General features: G+C 46.7%; 9 protein-coding genes across 9 annotated transcripts; 5 read left to right on the top strand and 4 right to left on the bottom strand.

Moving 5' to 3' along the window:
- Window positions 1-852: 852 nt before the first annotated feature.
- Window positions 853-3,093, top strand: KNAG0E03170 (uncharacterized protein; the record flags this gene model as incomplete). Its single annotated transcript, XM_022608313.1, has 1 exon — window positions 853-3,093. One exon carries the CDS (start codon window positions 853-855, stop codon window positions 3,091-3,093), a length of 2,241 nt encoding a protein of 746 aa, XP_022464822.1.
- A 583-nt stretch (window positions 3,094-3,676) lies between these two features.
- KNAG0E03160 (uncharacterized protein) lies at window positions 3,677-5,536 on the top strand (the record flags this gene model as incomplete). The annotated part of the gene is made up of 1 exon (XM_022608312.1): window positions 3,677-5,536. The coding sequence occupies one exon, from the start codon at window positions 3,677-3,679 to the stop codon at window positions 5,534-5,536; it is 1,860 nt and encodes a 619-aa protein (XP_022464821.1).
- A 515-nt stretch (window positions 5,537-6,051) lies between these two features.
- On the bottom strand, window positions 6,052-7,026 carry THI4 (thiamine thiazole synthase; the record flags this gene model as incomplete). Its single annotated transcript, XM_022608311.1, has 1 exon — window positions 6,052-7,026. One exon carries the CDS (start codon window positions 7,024-7,026, stop codon window positions 6,052-6,054), a length of 975 nt encoding a protein of 324 aa, XP_022464820.1.
- Window positions 7,027-7,277: 251 nt separating this feature from the next.
- On the top strand, window positions 7,278-7,808 carry KNAG0E03140 (uncharacterized protein; the record flags this gene model as incomplete). The annotated part of the gene is made up of 1 exon (XM_022608310.1): window positions 7,278-7,808. One exon carries the CDS (start codon window positions 7,278-7,280, stop codon window positions 7,806-7,808), a length of 531 nt encoding a protein of 176 aa, XP_022464819.1.
- Window positions 7,809-7,901: 93 nt separating this feature from the next.
- Window positions 7,902-8,738, top strand: MOB2 (Mob2p; the record flags this gene model as incomplete). The annotated part of the gene is made up of 1 exon (XM_022608309.1): window positions 7,902-8,738. The coding sequence occupies one exon, from the start codon at window positions 7,902-7,904 to the stop codon at window positions 8,736-8,738; it is 837 nt and encodes a 278-aa protein (XP_022464818.1).
- Window positions 8,739-8,821: 83 nt separating this feature from the next.
- Window positions 8,822-12,652, bottom strand: RPO41 (DNA-directed RNA polymerase; the record flags this gene model as incomplete). The annotated part of the gene is made up of 1 exon (XM_022608308.1): window positions 8,822-12,652. The coding sequence occupies one exon, from the start codon at window positions 12,650-12,652 to the stop codon at window positions 8,822-8,824; it is 3,831 nt and encodes a 1,276-aa protein (XP_022464817.1).
- A 1,992-nt stretch (window positions 12,653-14,644) lies between these two features.
- TUB2 (beta-tubulin) lies at window positions 14,645-16,048 on the bottom strand (the record flags this gene model as incomplete). Its single annotated transcript, XM_022608306.1, has 1 exon — window positions 14,645-16,048. One exon carries the CDS (start codon window positions 16,046-16,048, stop codon window positions 14,645-14,647), a length of 1,404 nt encoding a protein of 467 aa, XP_022464816.1.
- A 603-nt stretch (window positions 16,049-16,651) lies between these two features.
- YPT1 (Rab family GTPase YPT1) lies at window positions 16,652-17,290 on the top strand (the record flags this gene model as incomplete). The annotated part of the gene is made up of 1 exon (XM_022608305.1): window positions 16,652-17,290. The coding sequence occupies one exon, from the start codon at window positions 16,652-16,654 to the stop codon at window positions 17,288-17,290; it is 639 nt and encodes a 212-aa protein (XP_022464815.1).
- A 225-nt stretch (window positions 17,291-17,515) lies between these two features.
- Window positions 17,516-19,018, bottom strand: KNAG0E03090 (uncharacterized protein; the record flags this gene model as incomplete). The annotated part of the gene is made up of 1 exon (XM_022608304.1): window positions 17,516-19,018. The coding sequence occupies one exon, from the start codon at window positions 19,016-19,018 to the stop codon at window positions 17,516-17,518; it is 1,503 nt and encodes a 500-aa protein (XP_022464814.1).
- Between the last annotated feature and the right edge of the window lie 84 nt (window positions 19,019-19,102).

Here is a 19,102-nt window from a genome sequence, read left to right as displayed (position 1 = left end):
GGGGAAATTTAGCTGAACCACCACGGACGCACGCAAAGACCATGGACTAACATAGCAACACTTGTACTACTGACGTGCAAACGCGGATGCATAGGATAGCTTCCCTCCACTCTCCCACCGCCGATTTGGGCAAACCACCAATATCGTTCGTTACACAGTGAACCGGCATCGAATATAACGTGCTGGGGACCTGCAGGGAAAGCTGAGCGCGTACCATTCGCACAATTGCACCAGACAGTCTACTAAGATCGATGCAAGGAGAGTAGCATCGTACAGACCAGTGGGGCATGGAACCAGAGACAGGTCCAGCCCGCTCAGGGGTCTGGGTCCAGAGGGGAACAAGTGCAGAGTGTTACTATTAGTGTCGCTTCTTCAGTCACGATTGCAAGGACAGTTGGCATGGACTGCTTCATGGCCTGGTACGTGGCCCAGTACGTGGAGGTGGCGCTGTTGCCGGTGTCGCTGTCAAAACCCACGCACCTTTTGCCGGAATCCAGAAACGTCAAGTTTTGTTTAAAGCTAAGATCTGGACTCGAGGAGTCCTTTCAACAGTTGGTTCTTTCCATTCTAGTGGGTCGTTGGTCTATAGGGAATCACGGATATGCAAAGGGCTGTCAATCGGAGGACGCTGCTTGGCGTGGTTGGGCTCACCGTGGTGCTGTACTCGCTGTTCAGGCTGTACTCATATAAGCCAGCGGGACCGCAGTTAGTCGCCTCACATGTTGACACCGCGGCGTACCACCACACTGGATACAATGGTGATTACGATCTTGCTGATGATGATGATGATGATGCTACCTGGTTAGGGGACAGGGATGCAGGATCGTCATGTAAGCTCCTTCAGTGCGTAAAATGTGGGAGTCTTCCCATCTTGGCGGTCCTAACAGCACTCTGTTCAAAGAATTTGAAGAGATGGATCAGTGGAGGAACAAAGCAATGGCGTACAAGACGATGAACATGCGGTCGCTGTACAAGGCTGTCTCGGAGAACTACACCATTGTGAACCATTGGGACGAGTTTTCCAAACTGGACAAGTGCGCATTGATGTTTTCGAAACTCGGCGAGACAACACCAGATTGGCACACGCGGATGATCTATGATGAGTTCGAGTCCTATGAGGCAACGAACGCGGTCCTGGAACTCACGATGGAACTGCTCAGGTTGTACGATTACTGTTTCTTGAAAGTTGACGACGACGGAGAGGCGGGCAGCCCGCCTCTCGATATCATCGAGGTGTTTAAAGAGATCCCAGAACAGGAGGACGGTGAAATGCTTCCCGAGGTGTTTAATCAAAGGATGTTCCCCTTTTTCCACTGGAACGATTCGAGACTGCTTTGGCCAAACGTGTACAACATGTCCCGCGGGATAGGCGCACACTTGAACGAGTCGCTTCTTCCACTGCCACATATCGGGAACAAGACAATCAAGGAATTCAACTCTAATTTCTGGTCCAGTTGGACAAAATACTCCTCTGGGAGGGGACTCATCACCACGATGAAGTCGGACGATATCGTCCTCTACGAGAAGCAGATGCGTATCCTTAAGGAGTTCGACAACAAACTGCCCCTACAGGTGATCACCACTGGGTCAGAGATGAGAGATGAATTTGTCAAGCAACTGCAGATCATTGCTGAGATTCACAATCAGGAAATATACCTCGTCGATTTGTCCGATATCATCGACAGAAGGTTTGTCAACGACAAGATCGATAGATTCAAACACAAGTTTCTATCTGTACTATTCAACACTTTCGAGGAAGCCATCTTCATGGACGTCGACGCAGTACCCTTTGTTGAAACGACCGAGTTCTTCGAGATACAGGCTTACAAGGACACGGGGATGTACCTGTATAGGGACAGGTCCCTCGACGAGGGCGGTGAGGGCAACTGCCGTCCCCTAATGCGTCAACTCGAACCCTCATTTGCGGAGTCTCGCCTGTTGAACAACCGTCTCAAGTTCGACCTCCTCTGGGCCATCGAACATAACGGGATGTCCACAAAATACATGACCTCAGAGGAGGCAGTGTTTAAAAACATGTACGTGTATGGGAGACGCCACCACATCGAATCCGGTCTGATGGTCATTAACCGTAGGAAGCAGATGGCAGGGCTCATCGGCGCGATGTTATTTGGGCTGAGCAACAGTGGTAGCAAGTGCTCTTGGGGTGACAAGGAGTTTTTCTGGCTCGGGAACTTGTACGCCGGTAAGGACTATGCTGTGAACCCAATGGAGGGTGGGATAGTCGGATATTTGAAGGAGGACCCAGGTAACAATTTTAAGAAAACGATCTGTGGTACGCAATTGGCGCACGTAGACGAGTTCGACAGATTGATGTGGACCAACGGTGGTTTGAGGACTTGTAAGTTTAGAAACGACGCTGGGAAGGATTTCAGCGAGAACAAGGACCATTTCACCAGTCACTACAAGGACGTGAAAGAGTACCAGAAAATCCAGGATAGTCACATCGACATGCAAGGTGTAATCATCCCAGACATGAAGAGGGACTCGTGGTCGCGGAAACCTGAGTGCAGAGGGTATACACACTGTGCGTCTGCTGTGGACAACAGAGACCACCCGGACGAAAGTTACGGTACTTTGATTGCCTTCGATTGGGACAAGGTGTTTTCGTACAACGAGATTGCCAAGATTTGGGCCGAGGATATCGAAATTAAGGACCCTGCGGTAAGAGCTGAAGAGGAAAGGAAAAAGAAGGAGGAAGAGGAAAAGAAGAAAGAAGAGGAAAAGAGGAAGAAGGAGGAAGAAGAGAAGAAGAAGAAAGAAGAGGAGGAAAGGAAGAGGAAACAGGAAGAGGAAAAGAAGAAGAAAGAAGAGGAAGAAAGGAAGAAGAAAGAGGAGGAGGAAAAGAGGAAAAAGAAGGAACAAGAGGAGCTGAATAGGCAACGTGAGGAGAAGGAGAGGAAACAAGCTGAAGAGGAGAAAGAGAGGAAACAAGCTGAAGAGGAGAAGGAGAGGAAACAGGCGGAGGAAGACCGTAAGAAACTCGAAGGGGGAACCCTTAGTGGCGAAGACGCCCAAAAGAAGGATGAGCAGACGGAAAAGCCAAAGAGTGGCGACGGGAACAACCAGTCGTAGCACTCTTCCCCAAACATTTTACAAATATAATAATACCAAACACCCTATATATATCCTGTATCACCTAATACTATTCAAAGTCCAAAAACTGGCAGTGTCTGTACTCACACATCAACTTATTTATACACGAACAACGTTCTAGTCTCTTTATGTGAACTAGATTCCGCCAAGACAAAATTCGAACGAACTCCAAAAACAATATATCAACACGTAGAGAAGTTTGCCAAACCACCACGACACTACAGCAAGCATACCCCTTTGCTCCAGAGTCTTCATTAGCCGTTAAACCACAGGGTTCGCCCAGTTGCATCGCGGTGTCCCGTCAGCGCCGTTACGATCTACGATCTAGTTACCCTTTTGGAAACGCGTTCTTTCCTCTTTTGGCCAAAAACAGTTTATTTTCGTTTCTTTTTTCGAATTTTTGAGAAAATTTTTCCTGAAATTTTATTTTTTTTTTTTTTTTCGCTGCTGCAAAATTTGGATGATTTAATGAACCTGTCCAAGATTCCGAGAGTCCGGCAAACTCATACAGAAAGGCAGAGCTCCAAGAACGCTGAACACAGCAGCCAACGTGGGGCAAAGTATGCGCAACAACGTGCGATATCTGTTAATGTGGGTGAGGGCCGTCAGTGCGAGGCTGCCGCTGGTAAAACTTATCTCCGATAGGAGGCTTCTGCTGGCCGTATCTGTGATATGTTGCATTATTCTTATTCACGTGGGCCAGATGAACGGTGACACGCTGAAAGGTTTTGCTCCGCGGGTAAACAGGAAGCAGTTGCCCCAATATTCAGATCTGCTGAGCGTTGATATCTCGAAGGAACTCAAGGGGCAGAACCTGACGCGGAATGGGTTCGATGCGTCGCTTACCGAGAAACACTTCTCGAAAAAAAACGTGGAGGGGTACATGTCATTGCCGCTGGATTTTGTCGACGATTCTTCCTTGTTCTCTAAGTACGTCAACGTGCTGGATTATTACATTTGGGACTACAATATTGACGTAGACGTTTTGAAAGTCAGAGAGGCCGTTTTGGACCGGCAATCTCCATTGGGGACGTTGCTGAAGCAATCAGACGAGAAGGACTGGGATGATGAAAAGATACAGAAGCGGTGGTTTGCATTTGGCACTGTTGCGGTGTGGTTGGAGAGGGAACAAGTGTACCTTGTGTACACAAGGACATTCTACTCGAAGCAGAGTATTAGGAATGCGCCATACATTTCGTTGATCTATGGGCAAGCATTTGATAGAAACTGGAAGGAATTGCAAGATTTCAGAGTGCCCTACGAAGATGTAGATGTCCCTGCGGAGGTGGAGGAGAAGTTGGTCGAGTTGCAAGACAAAATTGAGATGAATTCGTGTGACGATAAGATCAACGAGGAGAAAAGCGTGTACGACACGTGTATGAAGAGTGCTCAGAAGAAAAACTCGAAAATTGAGGAGAGGATTGATAAAATCTTGGACAAGTACTCTGTCAGGTACCCATCTGTCATGGAGATCCCCTTTGTCATCCACGACAATTGGAACGGTCCCGAGGATCCTAGGATCGTCTTGAAGAAGACTCGGGGTCACGAAGAGCCCGTCATCGTTTTCAACATGGAGTCTCGTGTGAACAGAAAGTTTTACGCGTTCCAGCCGCATCGTAAATTCAACCCTATGGTTCAATTTGATATTGAAAACCATGATCTAAGAAGCGTTGAGAAGAATTGGTCAGCATTTTTCCACGAGGAGGATGTCTCTGAGTCCAATCCAGACTCTCCCGGGTCCATTCATTTCGTCTATTCTTTCGAACCGTTAGAGATCCTCAAATGTTCGTTATTCGACGGGATGTGTAACGTGACTTACAAGGGCACTGAAACTGGGGGTGAAAGGGCGAACAAAAAGTTCACGGCCATTAGGGGTGGTACACAGTTTGTGTCTCTACCGGCCGTTTTACCTGGAGTCGCGAATCGCAACATTTGGGTTGCCATGGCGAAGACTAACGTTGAGAACTGTGGGTGTGGTTCTAGGTTCTATCGGGCTGCACTTGCCGTCATGGTGGAGACTGCGGGCGAGTACAAGATTGACATGATTGCACCCAACGTTGACTTCGGTACGGAGCCATTATCGTGGGACTTAAAGTCGCATCTGTGTGGTGGTTTGAACGTGTTGAGCCCCAACGGTATCACTAGTTGGGAAATCGTGTCGCAGGACCCTCAAACCAAGAGTTTTGACGATTACATGACTCTCACGTTCAGTGAGGCGGATGCGGTTTCGAGGTTCGTCACGGTTCGTGGTGTTCTCAATTATGTCCTTGGTATCTACGCGAAGGACCGTAACAATCACCAGGGGGATGCTAGTACCTCGAACACCACTGTACTGTTAGAACAGATGTTCAAAGACGTTGCTGAAAGTGCTTTGAGGTTCTGTTCTATTTACGGTCTTGGTCACAAAGAACCAAAAAGGTAATGAACATTTTTGAAAACATTTTTTGTAAGAGCTAAAGTCGGTTACGATTAATTGAACTGTGTAAGGACTCTGATATTGTGTATTTACGCCGTATATGTAAGTATTTAGTTATATCAGTTGTGCTTGCTTGTCTAAAACTGGTTCCTTAGTTGGGTCCTGGATTTAGAGACGGTCTTGAAAGATGTCGGTGCAGCTACCTTGGGATTTATATATGTTCCGGATAACGGGACATCCGCATGTCTCGAGTTCGTATACTCACATGTCGGGTTTATAATATTTCACAGCACTGTATTAGATAGGTTAACGGGTCATGAGTCCATTCCCAAATGGAGTTCCCAATTTATTCTCACATTTTTATTATTTAGGATTCCGAGTATTTATATACTGTAATATAGGCGTTTGTCGTGTCTCTGCAAGAAAATAAAACTCTATTATCCATTTAACTTTCTATGTAGCAAGTATGTACTTTTTTTATATCATAACATTCCAGTATAAATAAACCGTATGGGTACAGTTTATTCGGCAAAGTGCTTCAAGATCTCTTCAGCGGCCTTAATACCGGAGACAGCCATGGCACCGAAGGTTGGACCCATTCTGTTTAGACCGTGCAAAGTCGCAGACTCCATACCGGCGAAGTAGACAGAGTTGACACCGTCGTAAGCGCCTGACTCCTTGACCACAGCGGCCTCGGCACGGTTCATGTCTAGACCCTTCATACCACCCAAGTTCTTCTTGGAGTCGATAGTGACGATTCTCTTAGCGGTGAATGCACCGAATGGACCATCGTGACCAGTAGTGGACAAGATGACACCGTGTTTCTTGGATTCGTCACGGGTCCCGTCATCTTTGTAACCAGACAATTCGATGACGTTAGGGTCCATGCACGATTGTAGGTCGTGGGCCATGGCGACTAGAGTCCAGTTAGTGACGACACCAGCAGCGCTAACTTCACCGTTAGGACCAGCTGGTCTAGTGACCAAGTCCTCAACAGCAGTAGCGTTGAACAATTTGACGTTGGGGAACTCCAATACTTTGGATAGAACAGTAGAGGTGAACAACGCGGCGTGCTTGACGACGACGTAGTCACCTTCGTCCTCGTACTGGATCCCCAAATCGTTCAAGAACAAGTGTGCTGGCTTTCTCATGATCATGGCGGAGAACAATTGCCCACCCAACCATGCACCACCACCTGGAGCGACGTTAGATTCAATGATGGCGATCTTCAAGTCTGGTCTGTTCTTGGCGATGACGTAAGCGGCAGAAAGACCGGAGGAACCAGCACCGATGATGACTACATCGGAAACAGCAAACTTGTCCATATCTTGGAAGTATCTGCGGGTCATGGCACGGGAGACAGTGGACTCTCTAATTGGAGTAAACTCGAAATCAGACCAGTCTTCAGTCTTGACGACATCGGACAAAGAGTGGTGGATAGTACCGGCGTTCAATTGCAATTGAGCAGTGGCAGTGTTAGTTGTAGTTTGGGACATTGTATAGTTGTTTGGGTAGTGATCTTATATTGTAAGATACAAGTTACAAGATGTAAAGACAGAACTCAATTACGAGATAGATGCTGTTCGCAGACCGCGCTTTTATATCCAATTTGTAATTGTCCTTAGCAGTGCGCCACCTTGAACATCCCACGTATACCATCGTTAAAATCGCTCAACCTTCTGTTCTAGGTCTCGCCCAAGCGGAACCACCCTATTCAATCTCACCCACGCTATGCACCCAACGAGTTATGGATTTCAACAGCAGCAGCCGGCATTACATTAGCAGTCGCCATCGAGTATTCACCGAAACTTCGAGAGCAACTCCGCTATCATTACTATTGTTGCACTATGACGAGTCCAGGACAGGCACCACCGGAGCCCTCTATCCTATTCTATTGTCGTTGCGTTATTCGCTTCCAGGTTTTGTGACGCGGTTCCAGTCCAAATCGGGAAACTCGCAAAGTGGGCAGCTCGGAAAGTGTCTCGGCCGAGAGGTTACCCGCACCCAGACACCGCGACCGCTTAGAAGCATGCTCCCCTATTCCTGCTTTCGTTCTCGCTTTCTCTCTTTAGGGGCGGCTCTTGCGGCTGCCGCGGGGCGCGGTGGTCCTGTGTCCCCCGGCTCTGATTGGTTCGTTGGAAGTGACGATGTATTTGGGTGTGAAGCCCTAATTTGGGCAAAAGTTAGGGCTTGGTGTCACGTGATACGGAAAAGGGTGGCACGTGACCGTTTTTTTCCTGTTTTTCTCTCTTCGAGCAGAAAAAAATCGCTTACTTGATCCCGGATCATCTTCAGTGCTGCTGAATATTTCATCAAGAAGCACTGGTCAAGAGTCTTTTGCTAGTAGCATTGATTAGCGCGCGTACCCCCCATGTCCTTCTTTAACTTCAAAGGTTTTGGTAGAAACTCCAAGAAAAATAAGCAGCCAGATGCTGTAGTTACAAGCATGGCATCGCCCGTGCCGTCGCATTCTGCCAAGATTGCCAATTCCGTTGGCAATAGCTCGTCGCCGACTCGCAATGGGAACGTCTATAGCAGCTCACATAACAGTGGATCCAAGATATCCCTGCGAAGGACGCAGTCACCAAGAAGACACAACGGCACCCCACAACCAAACTCTTTACAGGCTATGTTTCTCAGTGAACCGTTTGTAAGGACCGCGCTGGTCAAGGGGTCTTTCAAAACTATAGTGCAGCTGCCGAAGTACGTGGATGCAGGTGAGTGGGTTGCCCTAAACGTGTTCGAATTCTTCACCAATCTGAACCAGTTCTACGGGGTTATCGCCGAGTACGTCACTCCAGAGGCGTACCCGACCATGAACGCGGGGCCGCACACGGATTACCTGTGGCTAGACGCCAACAACAGACAGGTGTCACTTCCGGCAAGCCAGTATATAGACCTCGCATTGACGTGGGTCAATAATAAAGTGACAGACAAGAAATTGTTCCCAACACAGGACTCCGTACCGTTCCCACAGGCGTTCTTGAGGGACGTGCAAAGGATAATGATCCAGATGTTCAGAATATTCGCTCATATATACCATCACCACTTCGATAAGATCGTGCACCTCTCGCTAGAGGCGCATTGGAACTCCTTCTTTGCACATTTTGTCAGCTTCTCAAAGGAGTTCAGCATCATAGAGAGGAAGGAAATGATCCCATTGCTGCCACTAATCGAAAGTTTCGAAGCTCAAGGTAAGATCATCTAGGAAAAAGAGGTCACATACGAAAAGAATTTATAATTATTGGTTATTATTATTTACAGAATTATATAATAGACGATACATGAGAATCATGAGAAGAAGTACGTGCTGTTTTTAACCTCGTGTACATCGAAATTGTCCTTTGGTGGGATGCTGGGCAACTTCAAGGGTACCAGGATTAATATCGAAGTCTTTTCAGGGATAGGTGTACCTTCCTCTAAATCCAGATCAGGGCACGTTTCAGCAACAGAGATCGTCGTTACCATCTGTCTCCCAGCAGCTTGCTCCTCCTGAGACTCGGATTGTAGTAGCATTTGTCTCTTCTTCTCCACGTATATCTCATCGGCAAGTGTGGCGGGTCTCCCCAACTTTTTTGTCAAATCTGCTCTTAATTGCAAAATCTGTTTCCCAAGAGGTGAATGCTTCAAAATTTTCAATATTTGAACGTAATTCCTGTACCTCTCATCAAATTCCTCCTTTAACCTCTCAATCAGATCGACTTCGTGTAGAGTCACAAACTCATTCCTTATATGCTTGTTCATTTTCTCCACATCGCAAGCGTGTGTCCAGTACGAATCATGCACAGAGGCAAAATCAAGCCCCTCTTCCGCACATTTGCTCGCGGATAACAGCATATGCGACGCATCTAATGAATGGATGAAATTGGGTGGGAACCCGGCCTTCTGTCTCCTCGCATTGATTTGATTGACAGCAAAGGGGTCACTTATAAAGACAGTCTGTAAGTTTGTGTCAACTTGTTTCTTGCTTACTTCACGGTATGGCTGGACGATCGGTAAACCAAGCGGAGTAGTCCAGATGATAGAAGTCATGAAATCTAATTTGTCCCCATTCTTGAACGATTTCTCGTCCACATCCAACCTAACGGATTTTGAAATTCTTTTACAACACTCACCAAGCCAATCTTGTATCAAATGAGCACCTTTAAAGGACTCTCTGATGGCAGCAAATACATGCTTCGCCAAATACTTGGAGTACTTAAGGGACTCCCTGTGGTCGCTGAAGTAATCACCGATCTGTTTATCAATTTGCAAAGTTGCACCTACCAGTGTGACACCATAGACATGCGTCATCACGGTCTGCTTCACAACTTTACGGTTTAGTTTGTCCACAAGGAACTTGGCCATCGGATCGTTCTCCTGCTCTACCAACACCTGTAGCCTGCTTCTAACAATGTTGGCAACATGCGAGTAAACATCCTTGGGCATGGCACCAGGGATCAAATTGACTTGCTCGGCACCTTCCATGTCACCACCAAGGGCGGCATAATGCTGTAGTCCATTACAAGTCCCATCCTGGTGCACAGGCTGATGCGAGACAAAATCTTCAGGGTTGTCTAGCTTCAACGCTTCATTCAGTTCCATGCAAGTCGCCAACGCCTGCCACGGTTTGTCGGCCTTCTTCCACCAGCCACGACCGTTCAAGGGGTCCTCTGCCGAGTCCTTGACCTCATCTAGTTGTGACTCAATAAACGCGACTCTATCATCGAGCGACACTTTATCTACACCGTAGAGATTGGATAAATGTACTTTCAGCCATTTCAATCCAAGAGATCCAAGCTTTTTACCCTTCCAAAATATTAACAGGCCACGACTCATATCATTCCCCAAATGGTTGAAATGAGGGGACAGTGGGTATGCGCGGCCTCTGAAATCCACGTTATGCGGGAAGTAAAACTTTTCACCAAGAAAAGCCCTTGCAATTTCCAATTTATAGTTCAAGTCGCATCTCATTGACCGGTTAGCAGAATATTCATTGGACAAGTATCTGTTTTTGGTTCGCCATTCGTTGATGACAGCAGGATCCGAACCCTTCGGTGGTGGTGGTAGCAGCTCTAAAATTTCTTGCGTTCCCGGAATCTCCAAAAACGGTTTCCCCTCATTCCACACCTTTGACACGACATTGAATATATTTCTATTCACAGTCCAAGCTGTGTTCCCTAAAACGTTCAGTCCGTCGTAAACTTTGTCGATTGCATTGGAATTTGATGCCGCCTCAAGATATGCTAGTTGTTCTGGACAATCCCTTGACCTTACTAAGGTGGATTGACTGTAAAAGTACCCACCTGACTTCCAATTCTTCCACTCACGTGGCTTCACTAACATCGGAAGTAGTTGTGGTTGTACAGAAGCGACCAGCCTTTCACCATTTAGCTGATTTATTAATGATTTGTGGATCTTTACAATCCCCAACTTCACACCGTTGTGGTACTGGTAACTGTGAGAGAATGCAGGGGTCTTACCGTATACTTTTTCTTTGGTGATTGGGTCTGTACCCTCAACGGTAACATCTGCAATACGAATTAACATGGATACCAAAATAGACCCAACTTTGGCACGGATGGCTTGTGGCCAAAGTAACTTTTGTTTTTCAATTTCCATAGCCCTGAATGCGGATTTGGCACTTCTCACTATCTTCTTGAAAGTGTTTGACTTTTTATTCACCTCTTTGAACATGCGTGACTCGTTCTTTAGCAGTTGTTCGGACCTAAACTCCATCTCTACTGCCTGGCCTACAGATATCACGGCTCTGGCGGTTCTCATGCCTTCAGTAATCCCGCCCGTAGAGTTAAGCTTTAGGATCTCTAGAATGGTGATTACGCACATCTTTTCCGGCGTTACCAATGTAAGATATGGAGCGTACTCTGCCCTCGTGGAATGACCCTTTGCCGCAGTCGCCTGCATTTGACGACATAGTTCTATCTCCTTTTTCAATATAGGCAGCATTCCGCTGTACCATTTCCACAACTTTGCGTTAAGCGACTTCTGTATCGCCAAGTCACCTCTCTGTTTGGCATCTTCAAAATCGTGCTTCCAGCGTTCCTTCGCTGCATCGGTTGCACGAAGTTCCAGAGCTCTTTGACGGTCTTGGTTGAATTCATTAATTGCGGATTCAAACTGAGTCCTCTCGACATCGTTTTGAAGTGATTGGTAAATTTGGAAAAAATCGATTGATTTTGCCTCATCAAAGTTCATAATATTTTTAGTGTCTTCAAAGGAGAGGTTCGCGATTTTCGACTGTTGTTCCTTCGTCAGGGACAGGCCCAAAAGAGTATGCTTCACCACCTTCATACCAACTGTGTCTACATCTTTGAGTACAGTAGCGTCCTTGTCCAAGGTGGCTGGTTTGTCCAAAACATCCTTTTCAGGTACGTCCGTTACTTGCGGAAGCAAAGTTTCCCCTGTGGACATCTGTTGAGAGGTAACCAGTTTCCTGATTGTGCCCGGTATGTCTCTGTCCCTAATGGTCCTGTACTTATTTAGCAGTGCAGAGTAATCAGAGATGGTCAGCACATCAGCGTATGAGCAGACGCTTTTCACACCATGCTCGCTCATCCGGAAGTATGTTTCCAGATGTATTTTGAGGTTCGGCACTGTATCACCCAGCCGTATCGCATGATGCACCATGATAGCCAAAGTCTTGTCGTTGTACGTAACGTCTGTAAACTGGGCATTCAGTTGCTCTTCTAACATTCTCTCCAGTTCACCCAGGCTTCGTGCATCGGCACACACAGCATTAAAGTAGAAGTTGTAATCGTCAATAAACGCAGCACGATGCGATTTTATCTCGTATAGAGACTTCAAGATCGACAGGGCACGCACTTTATTGTTGGTTTGAAGACACGCCTCCAGAAGCGACCACAGTTGCATGACATCCCGCTTCTCTGTCATGCTCACAACAGCAGCAGCATGCGATCCAGTAAACGGATCCGTTGGCGTTGTTTGCGGCCCATTGAACCTGCCATCTAGAAATATCGGCTGCAATGGCCTGCCAGCAGTAGTCCCAGTACCCTGTTCTGAGACCAGGTTAGCAGAAACTTTGGTAAAAGTGTTAAAAAACACATGCCCATACCTGCCTCGCACTATACTCAGTGGCCTCTTCCTGGCGAGGGGTCGCAACATATCTCCGCGTCACTGTTCTTGCCCTTCTGCGATGCCAACTGTCACTCTGGGAATCTGTCCGGTCATCTAAGCGTTCCAACTCAAGAAAAAAAAAATGGAAAAAAATCACGTGAAAAAAAATGAAGAAGAAAAAAGAAACTCCAGAAAACCTTTGACTCATGATTCATTACCCCTTTGGGGAAATGACGATTGCTTGGGCAGTAAATCTTCAACTCGGGGCCGACCGTTGCAATGATCATTTGGTTGTGTATATGGGGAGTGAGTCTCTTGAGGTTCTGTTTTGATATTTTATTTGGATTAGCCTTCCCATCAACCTGACTTTTTGCAAGAAAGTTTGGCGAGACAGGGCACGGTGCCATCGCACTGTGAACACATTGACAAAGTTCATGGATAGCGGAAGTAACCCAGTGTCATCATTAACATATTTGTTCTGGTCTGTAGCTACACGAGTTAGTCAATGTTGGTTTTACCTCAAACACCTTTGAATTGTTGCGATTTGCGTTATTTTTATCCTGTGTTTTGTAATTCCTTTTGAACTAATGAGATAGAAAAAAGTGTTACATTTTGGAGGTGGTGTCCTCTAACTAAGGGTTTGTGACTGCGTAAAGCTATCCAATTTGCCATACAGAATGTTGGAAAAGAGTGAAGATGTTGAGCTTACCGATACAGACTCAGAAACACTTTGTAATATTGGTTTAGAAAGAAAAGGGAGTGCGGAGGAGCAAGTTGCAAGTGGGACAAGGAAACATCCATTCGATCAATTCTTTTTCTGTAGTGTGGGTGGATTTATCTTCAACTGTTTAGCAACGTGTGTGTCCTCATATGACTTTGAAAGCACGAGCTTTCAGAGTTTCTACAGTTGTGTGCCCCTTGCGTGCATAGTTATAGAGCTGATGTATGTGCTGCTTATTTTCACTCACGCAGTTTGCAGACATGTAACACTGGTGGAACGGTATCAGAAGATAGAACTACTTGTTATTACCTTTCTCTTCTTGGTGGATTGCTCAATTATATCTGTTTTCTTAGTCGATCTCAAGTTTGGTTCAACAGTTTGCTCAAGGGCGGCTAAGTAAGGAACCGCCCATTTCTTCCGTACTACTACTGCTACTATACATATATATCTATAAAACTAAATCCAATGCTGTGTGTTTCAAGTTGCCACGTATATTTTGACGGTGGGAATATCGTTGCTACAATATCTGTGTGTTTGTGTTTTGCCTTTTACAATTTGAAATATCAAAAGTGGGTTCCAGTTGGTAGTGCTCACTAGTGAGCGGAACATCAACACTCGGGATTGACTACGCCATGGCTTCCCCCAGTTCAAGCACCCTAGATAATATGGATATAGAGAAACAAGACTACTCAAGGAGCGATGCCTGTGCGAACGCCCCTCCGGACAACTTGTACACGTTTTCCATTTGTTGTGCCTACTTTAACGACCTTGTGATTTTCCTTTTGGCATTCGTGTTCCGAGGCACTCAACATCCCTGGACGTACTACGGTGCCGTGCATATCCTTCAAGTGTTCTGTTTTATATATCTCCGTATACATTTTTACGAGACGTCGGATTGGGGGGTGGAAGGCGAGTCGAGCGGTTGCAATTTGTCCCTGTTGGGAATTATCATAGCGTGTATCACCTCTGATGTAGCCATCGTTGCATTCTTCTCATACGAAAGAATGTACTGTTGACATCGGTCAGTGCCGCATCTCACTTCTGGCGTATTGCATTACAATCAGATTAATAAGAGTATATATTGTTGCAAACTTATTAATATTTCTTTAGAGAGCTCCGCAAGGGTAGAAGGTATGGAAAGGTGGTGAAGTATAAAATAACAAACAAAAAGGACCGGTACGTATATACACATGCATATAGTTGTATGTCGTTGTTGTTGATTTTGGAAGTAAAAGAAGAACGTTTTCCACCCTCATGTTCTTCTCGTTCCTTTGGCTTTTTTCCTCAATTTGAGGAGGGGGGGATAAAGCGATGTCAGATTAAGCGAATTCTTCTTGCATTGGTTGTTCTGCAGTTTCATGGTGTTGAGTGGTGTCAGCCTGCTGTGTGTGTTGTTCCTCGTACTCTAGTGCGTCCATGTCCTCCTCATCGTCCACAGTAGCTTCCTGGTACTGTTGGTACTCGTTCACTAGATCATTCATGTTTGACTGAGCCTCCGAGAATTCCATTTCCTCCATACCTTCTGAAGTGTACCAGTGCAAGAAAGCCTTTCTGTTGAACATGGCTGTGAATTGGTCACCGACACGCTTGAACAGTTGCTGGATCGCTGTGGAGTTCCCGACGAACGTTGCTGCCATGTCAAGGTCCTTTGGAGCAACGGAGCAAACGGCAGTTTGCACGTTGTTGGGGATCCACTCGACGAAGTAGTCTGAGTTTCTCGTTTGTACTTTGTGCATTTCGTCCTCGACCTCCTTCACGGAGACGTTCCCCCTAAAGAACGCAGCTACGGTCAAGTACCTGCCCTTTCTTGGGTCTGATGCTGCCATCATGTTTCTTGCGTCGAACATCTGTTGCGTCAGTTCAGGCACCGTAAGCGAACGGAACTGTTTGGACCCCAATGCGGTCAATGGAGCGTACCCGCACATGAAGAAGTGCAGTCTTGGGAAGGGCACCAAGTTGACGGCTAGTTTCCTTAGATCTGAGTTCAATTGCCCTGGGAAACGGAGCGAGGTTGTAACACCGGACATGACGCTCGAGACGAGATTGTTGAGGTCCCCATACGATGGTTGATTCAGTTTCAAAGTTCTCTGGCAGATATCGTATAGCGCCTCGTTATCTATGCAGAAAGTCTCATCCGAGTGTTCTACCAGTTGGTGCACGGACAAAGTTGCGTTGTACGGTTCGACGACTGTATCGGACGTCTTTGGCGATGGTAGCACGGAAAAAGTGGCCATCATCCTGTCCGGGAACTCCTCCCTGATCCTGGAGATGAGGAGTGTACCCATTCCTGACCCGGTCCCACCACCGAGCGAGTGCGTGATCTGGAACCCCTGCAGCGAGTCACACCCTTCCGCCTCCCTGCGAATCACGTCCATAACACTCTCCACCAACTCAGCACCCTCTGTGTAGTGGCCCTTAGCCCACACGTTCCCCGCGGAGGATTGCCCAAATATGTAGTTATCCGGTCTGAACAGCCCACCAATGGACGAGTTCCTCACTGCATCGATGGTCCCAGGCTCCAAATCAACGTTGATCGCACGCGGGACATACTTCCCAGAGGTCGCCTCGCTGAAGTAGACACCCAGCTTGTCCTTCTGCAGGTGCGATGTCCCGTTATACGCGCCGTTGAAGTCCAGCCCGTGTTCTGAGCAGATCGTCTCCCAGAACGCAGCACCGATCTGGTTACCACACTGTCCTGTAGAAATGTGAATAATCTCTCTCATTATCTGTTGGGGCGGCGATGTGTATCTGTACTGTGTGTATATGTGTGTGGTTCCCCTTCTCAACCTCTCTTGTATATAGCAAGAGAACGTGTTTGTTTATTCCTCGTGTGTGTGTTTTCAGTGATCTTTTTTCAGTTTCCAATTTCTTATTTTTTTTTCTTTTTTTTGTCATATTTTTGTTGTTTTGTTTTTGTTTTCCCTTTTGGGAAATCATTCAAAACTGCCGTGGAAAGTGATCTGTTATAGGGTGTCTGGGTTGAATAGGCGGCCAATCACGTGATGGTGCGCGTTTGTCACGTGACTGGGTGTCTGGGTTTGTATGTGATTAGCACGTGACACCCGGTCACGTGCATTGTTTTTATTTTTGTTACCCGGATTCTGTTTTTTTCTTGAGATGGGAACTCTGACCGAAAAGAAATAAAATACACACACAGGACACAAATACAGAACTGACGGTATAAAGATAGGTAGACTTGTGATTTACCGGTTTTTTGCAGGGGTGGTACAGTGAGCTGTGTTGCAAAGGGATACGTCTGGTTTTCTTGAGCAGAAGCAGTTGTTCTTTCAGAGAGTGAGACTTATATTTTGAGGGGAAATACCAGGATGAATAGCGAATACGATTATTTGTTCAAACTACTATTGATAGGGAACTCTGGGGTAGGGAAGTCTTGTCTGCTGCTGAGGTTCTCTGATGACACGTACACGAACGATTACATTTCCACCATTGGGGTGGACTTCAAGATCAAGACCGTCGAACTGGACGGGAAGACGGTGAAGTTGCAGATTTGGGATACTGCGGGGCAAGAGCGTTTCAGAACCATCACAAGCTCATACTACAGGGGGTCCCACGGGATTATTATTGTGTACGATGTGACGGACCAGGATTCGTTCGATGGGGTCAAGATGTGGTTGCAAGAGATCGACAGGTACGCAACATCTACGGTGCTCAAGTTGCTTGTGGGGAACAAATGCGACTTGAACGACAAGCGTGTCGTCGAGTACGACGTGGCGAAGGAGTTTGCCGATGCTAACAACATGCCCTTTTTGGAGACTTCGGCACTGGACTCTACAAACGTCGAGGAGGCCTTCTTGACCATGGCAAGACAGATCAAGGAGTCCATGGCTCAACAGAAGCTACAGAATGGGGCCAACGGACAGGCCGGGAACAATCAACAGAACGCCAACAAGAACGTAAACCTCAACGGCCAGAGCTTGACCAACCAGTCCAGCGGGTGCTGTTGAAACAACAACTTCTATAATCTATTGTAATACACAAGCACGCAGCAAACAGCAAACAGCACACATGAGCAACCTCCTCGTCGTCTCAAAAATGTAGGTTCTACCACGTTATACATTATGTATGTTGTCCTCGTCGTCCTTCGTATTACTTCAACTCTATCACTATTGTTATATGTAGCAACCCCTACTATTATTATATGCAGTAAACTCTATTATTTATATGCTGGGCTATACCCATTCCGTCATTTGAATGGGCTCTGTGTTACTCTCTGTTGGGCTCGTATCCTTAGACTCTTCCTTCTTCTCCTCCTCTTGTCTAATGTGATCGTGCCGAGGTGCCCCAAAGGCAATCACTAGGGCAAGTACAAAACTGGTGCAGCCGAATAGCAAGAAAACGGCCCATTTCAACTGCTCGATGAGAGTAGGGGCTAGTAATGTTATCACAAAGTTGCAACACCAGCCAGAACACATGCAGAAGGCAAGGTTCTTGCTCTTCCCCCTTGGCGGCAACACCTCGTTCGTGTATATCCAGACCATGGAGCTTAGGGAAAGTGCAAATGTGCCAATGAACAGGAAACATAGACCCAATATGACAGCACCGATCTTGAAGTTTTCGACGACCCAAAACATACCGGGGAGGCTCGCCTCGTGTCCGTAAACCCGCATCAGCACGGAAACAGTCACCATGATGCTGCCCAGCACCACGACCCCACACACAATCACAAACCTTTTGTTCACTTTGTTAATGAAACAGACGGGTACACTGCTCAACAGGAACATTATCCAAAACGGGATCGCACCGCTCAGAAACTTGGTTGACCCATCGAGCCCGATCATCTCCATGAAGAAATTCACGTAGTACAGTAGGAAATTGATCCCACTGCACTGGATGACCAGTTGCAACAGCACTCCGAAAAGCGTGAAGGGCAATTGTGGTCGCCGAAAAATACTCCGAAAACTCCCCTGGTCACTCTCCTCGCAGTACATCTCGCACAGTTCCACTTTATGTAGTATCGGTAACCTGTTTTGCAAGTCCCGCTTCTCGTTGTACCGCACCGCAATTTCGTTCTGTATAAATTGACCACGTCCAAACTGCGATTGCTTAACCAGCCAACTGGGGGACTCTGGCAACCAGATCGAAATTATGTACAGCACCACCCCTGGTACACACTCGATCGCGAACACTATTCGGAACGAGCTTCCAGGGGGGACCAAAAGAGACGCCATCGATGCGTAGTACATCACGAGCATCCCGCAGCTGTTTGCCAGCTGTGTCAAGGCTAGTACCACGTTTCGTTTTGACTGCGGGAACAGTTCAATCGTGTAACTGGATAAAAGCACACTGTACATCCCCACCGTAAGCCCCCGCATGAACCGTGACAGGATCAGCACCCACACGTCGATCACAGCACTCGATATGAAACACCCGGAAAACCAAATGATGCAGCCCAATTGGAAAAGTTCGACCCGTCCGTACCGATTCAGCAGCAAAGTGTATAGTACACACCCGAATAAACCACCTACGATATTTGCGGCGACAAGTGTACCCTGGATAATGGGACTCGGATCACCCAGGTACTTCATGATTTCCACATCGGAAATTAAAACTGTCAAAGAGGTCATCTCGAGACCTACTAAAAACCCAGCAAGCACAATGATGAGTCCAATCTTTTTCAAGCTGTATGTCGGAGTCTCATGCTTCAAACCGAGTAACTTTTTAGGGAAGAACATAGTCTCTTGTCTGATTTGGTTTTTGTTTATTCAATATTGGTGGTTGCTCTTAATTGACATCTTTTGTGTCACACTCCAAAAATA

The sequence above is a fragment of the Huiozyma naganishii genome, chromosome 5 (assembly GCF_000348985.1).
Source record: "Huiozyma naganishii CBS 8797 chromosome 5, complete genome".
In the NCBI taxonomy this organism is placed as follows: domain Eukaryota; kingdom Fungi; phylum Ascomycota; class Saccharomycetes; order Saccharomycetales; family Saccharomycetaceae; genus Huiozyma; species Huiozyma naganishii.
The sequence above is the reverse complement of the archived record's forward strand: the minus strand, read 5'-3'. Positions and strand labels throughout refer to the sequence as shown.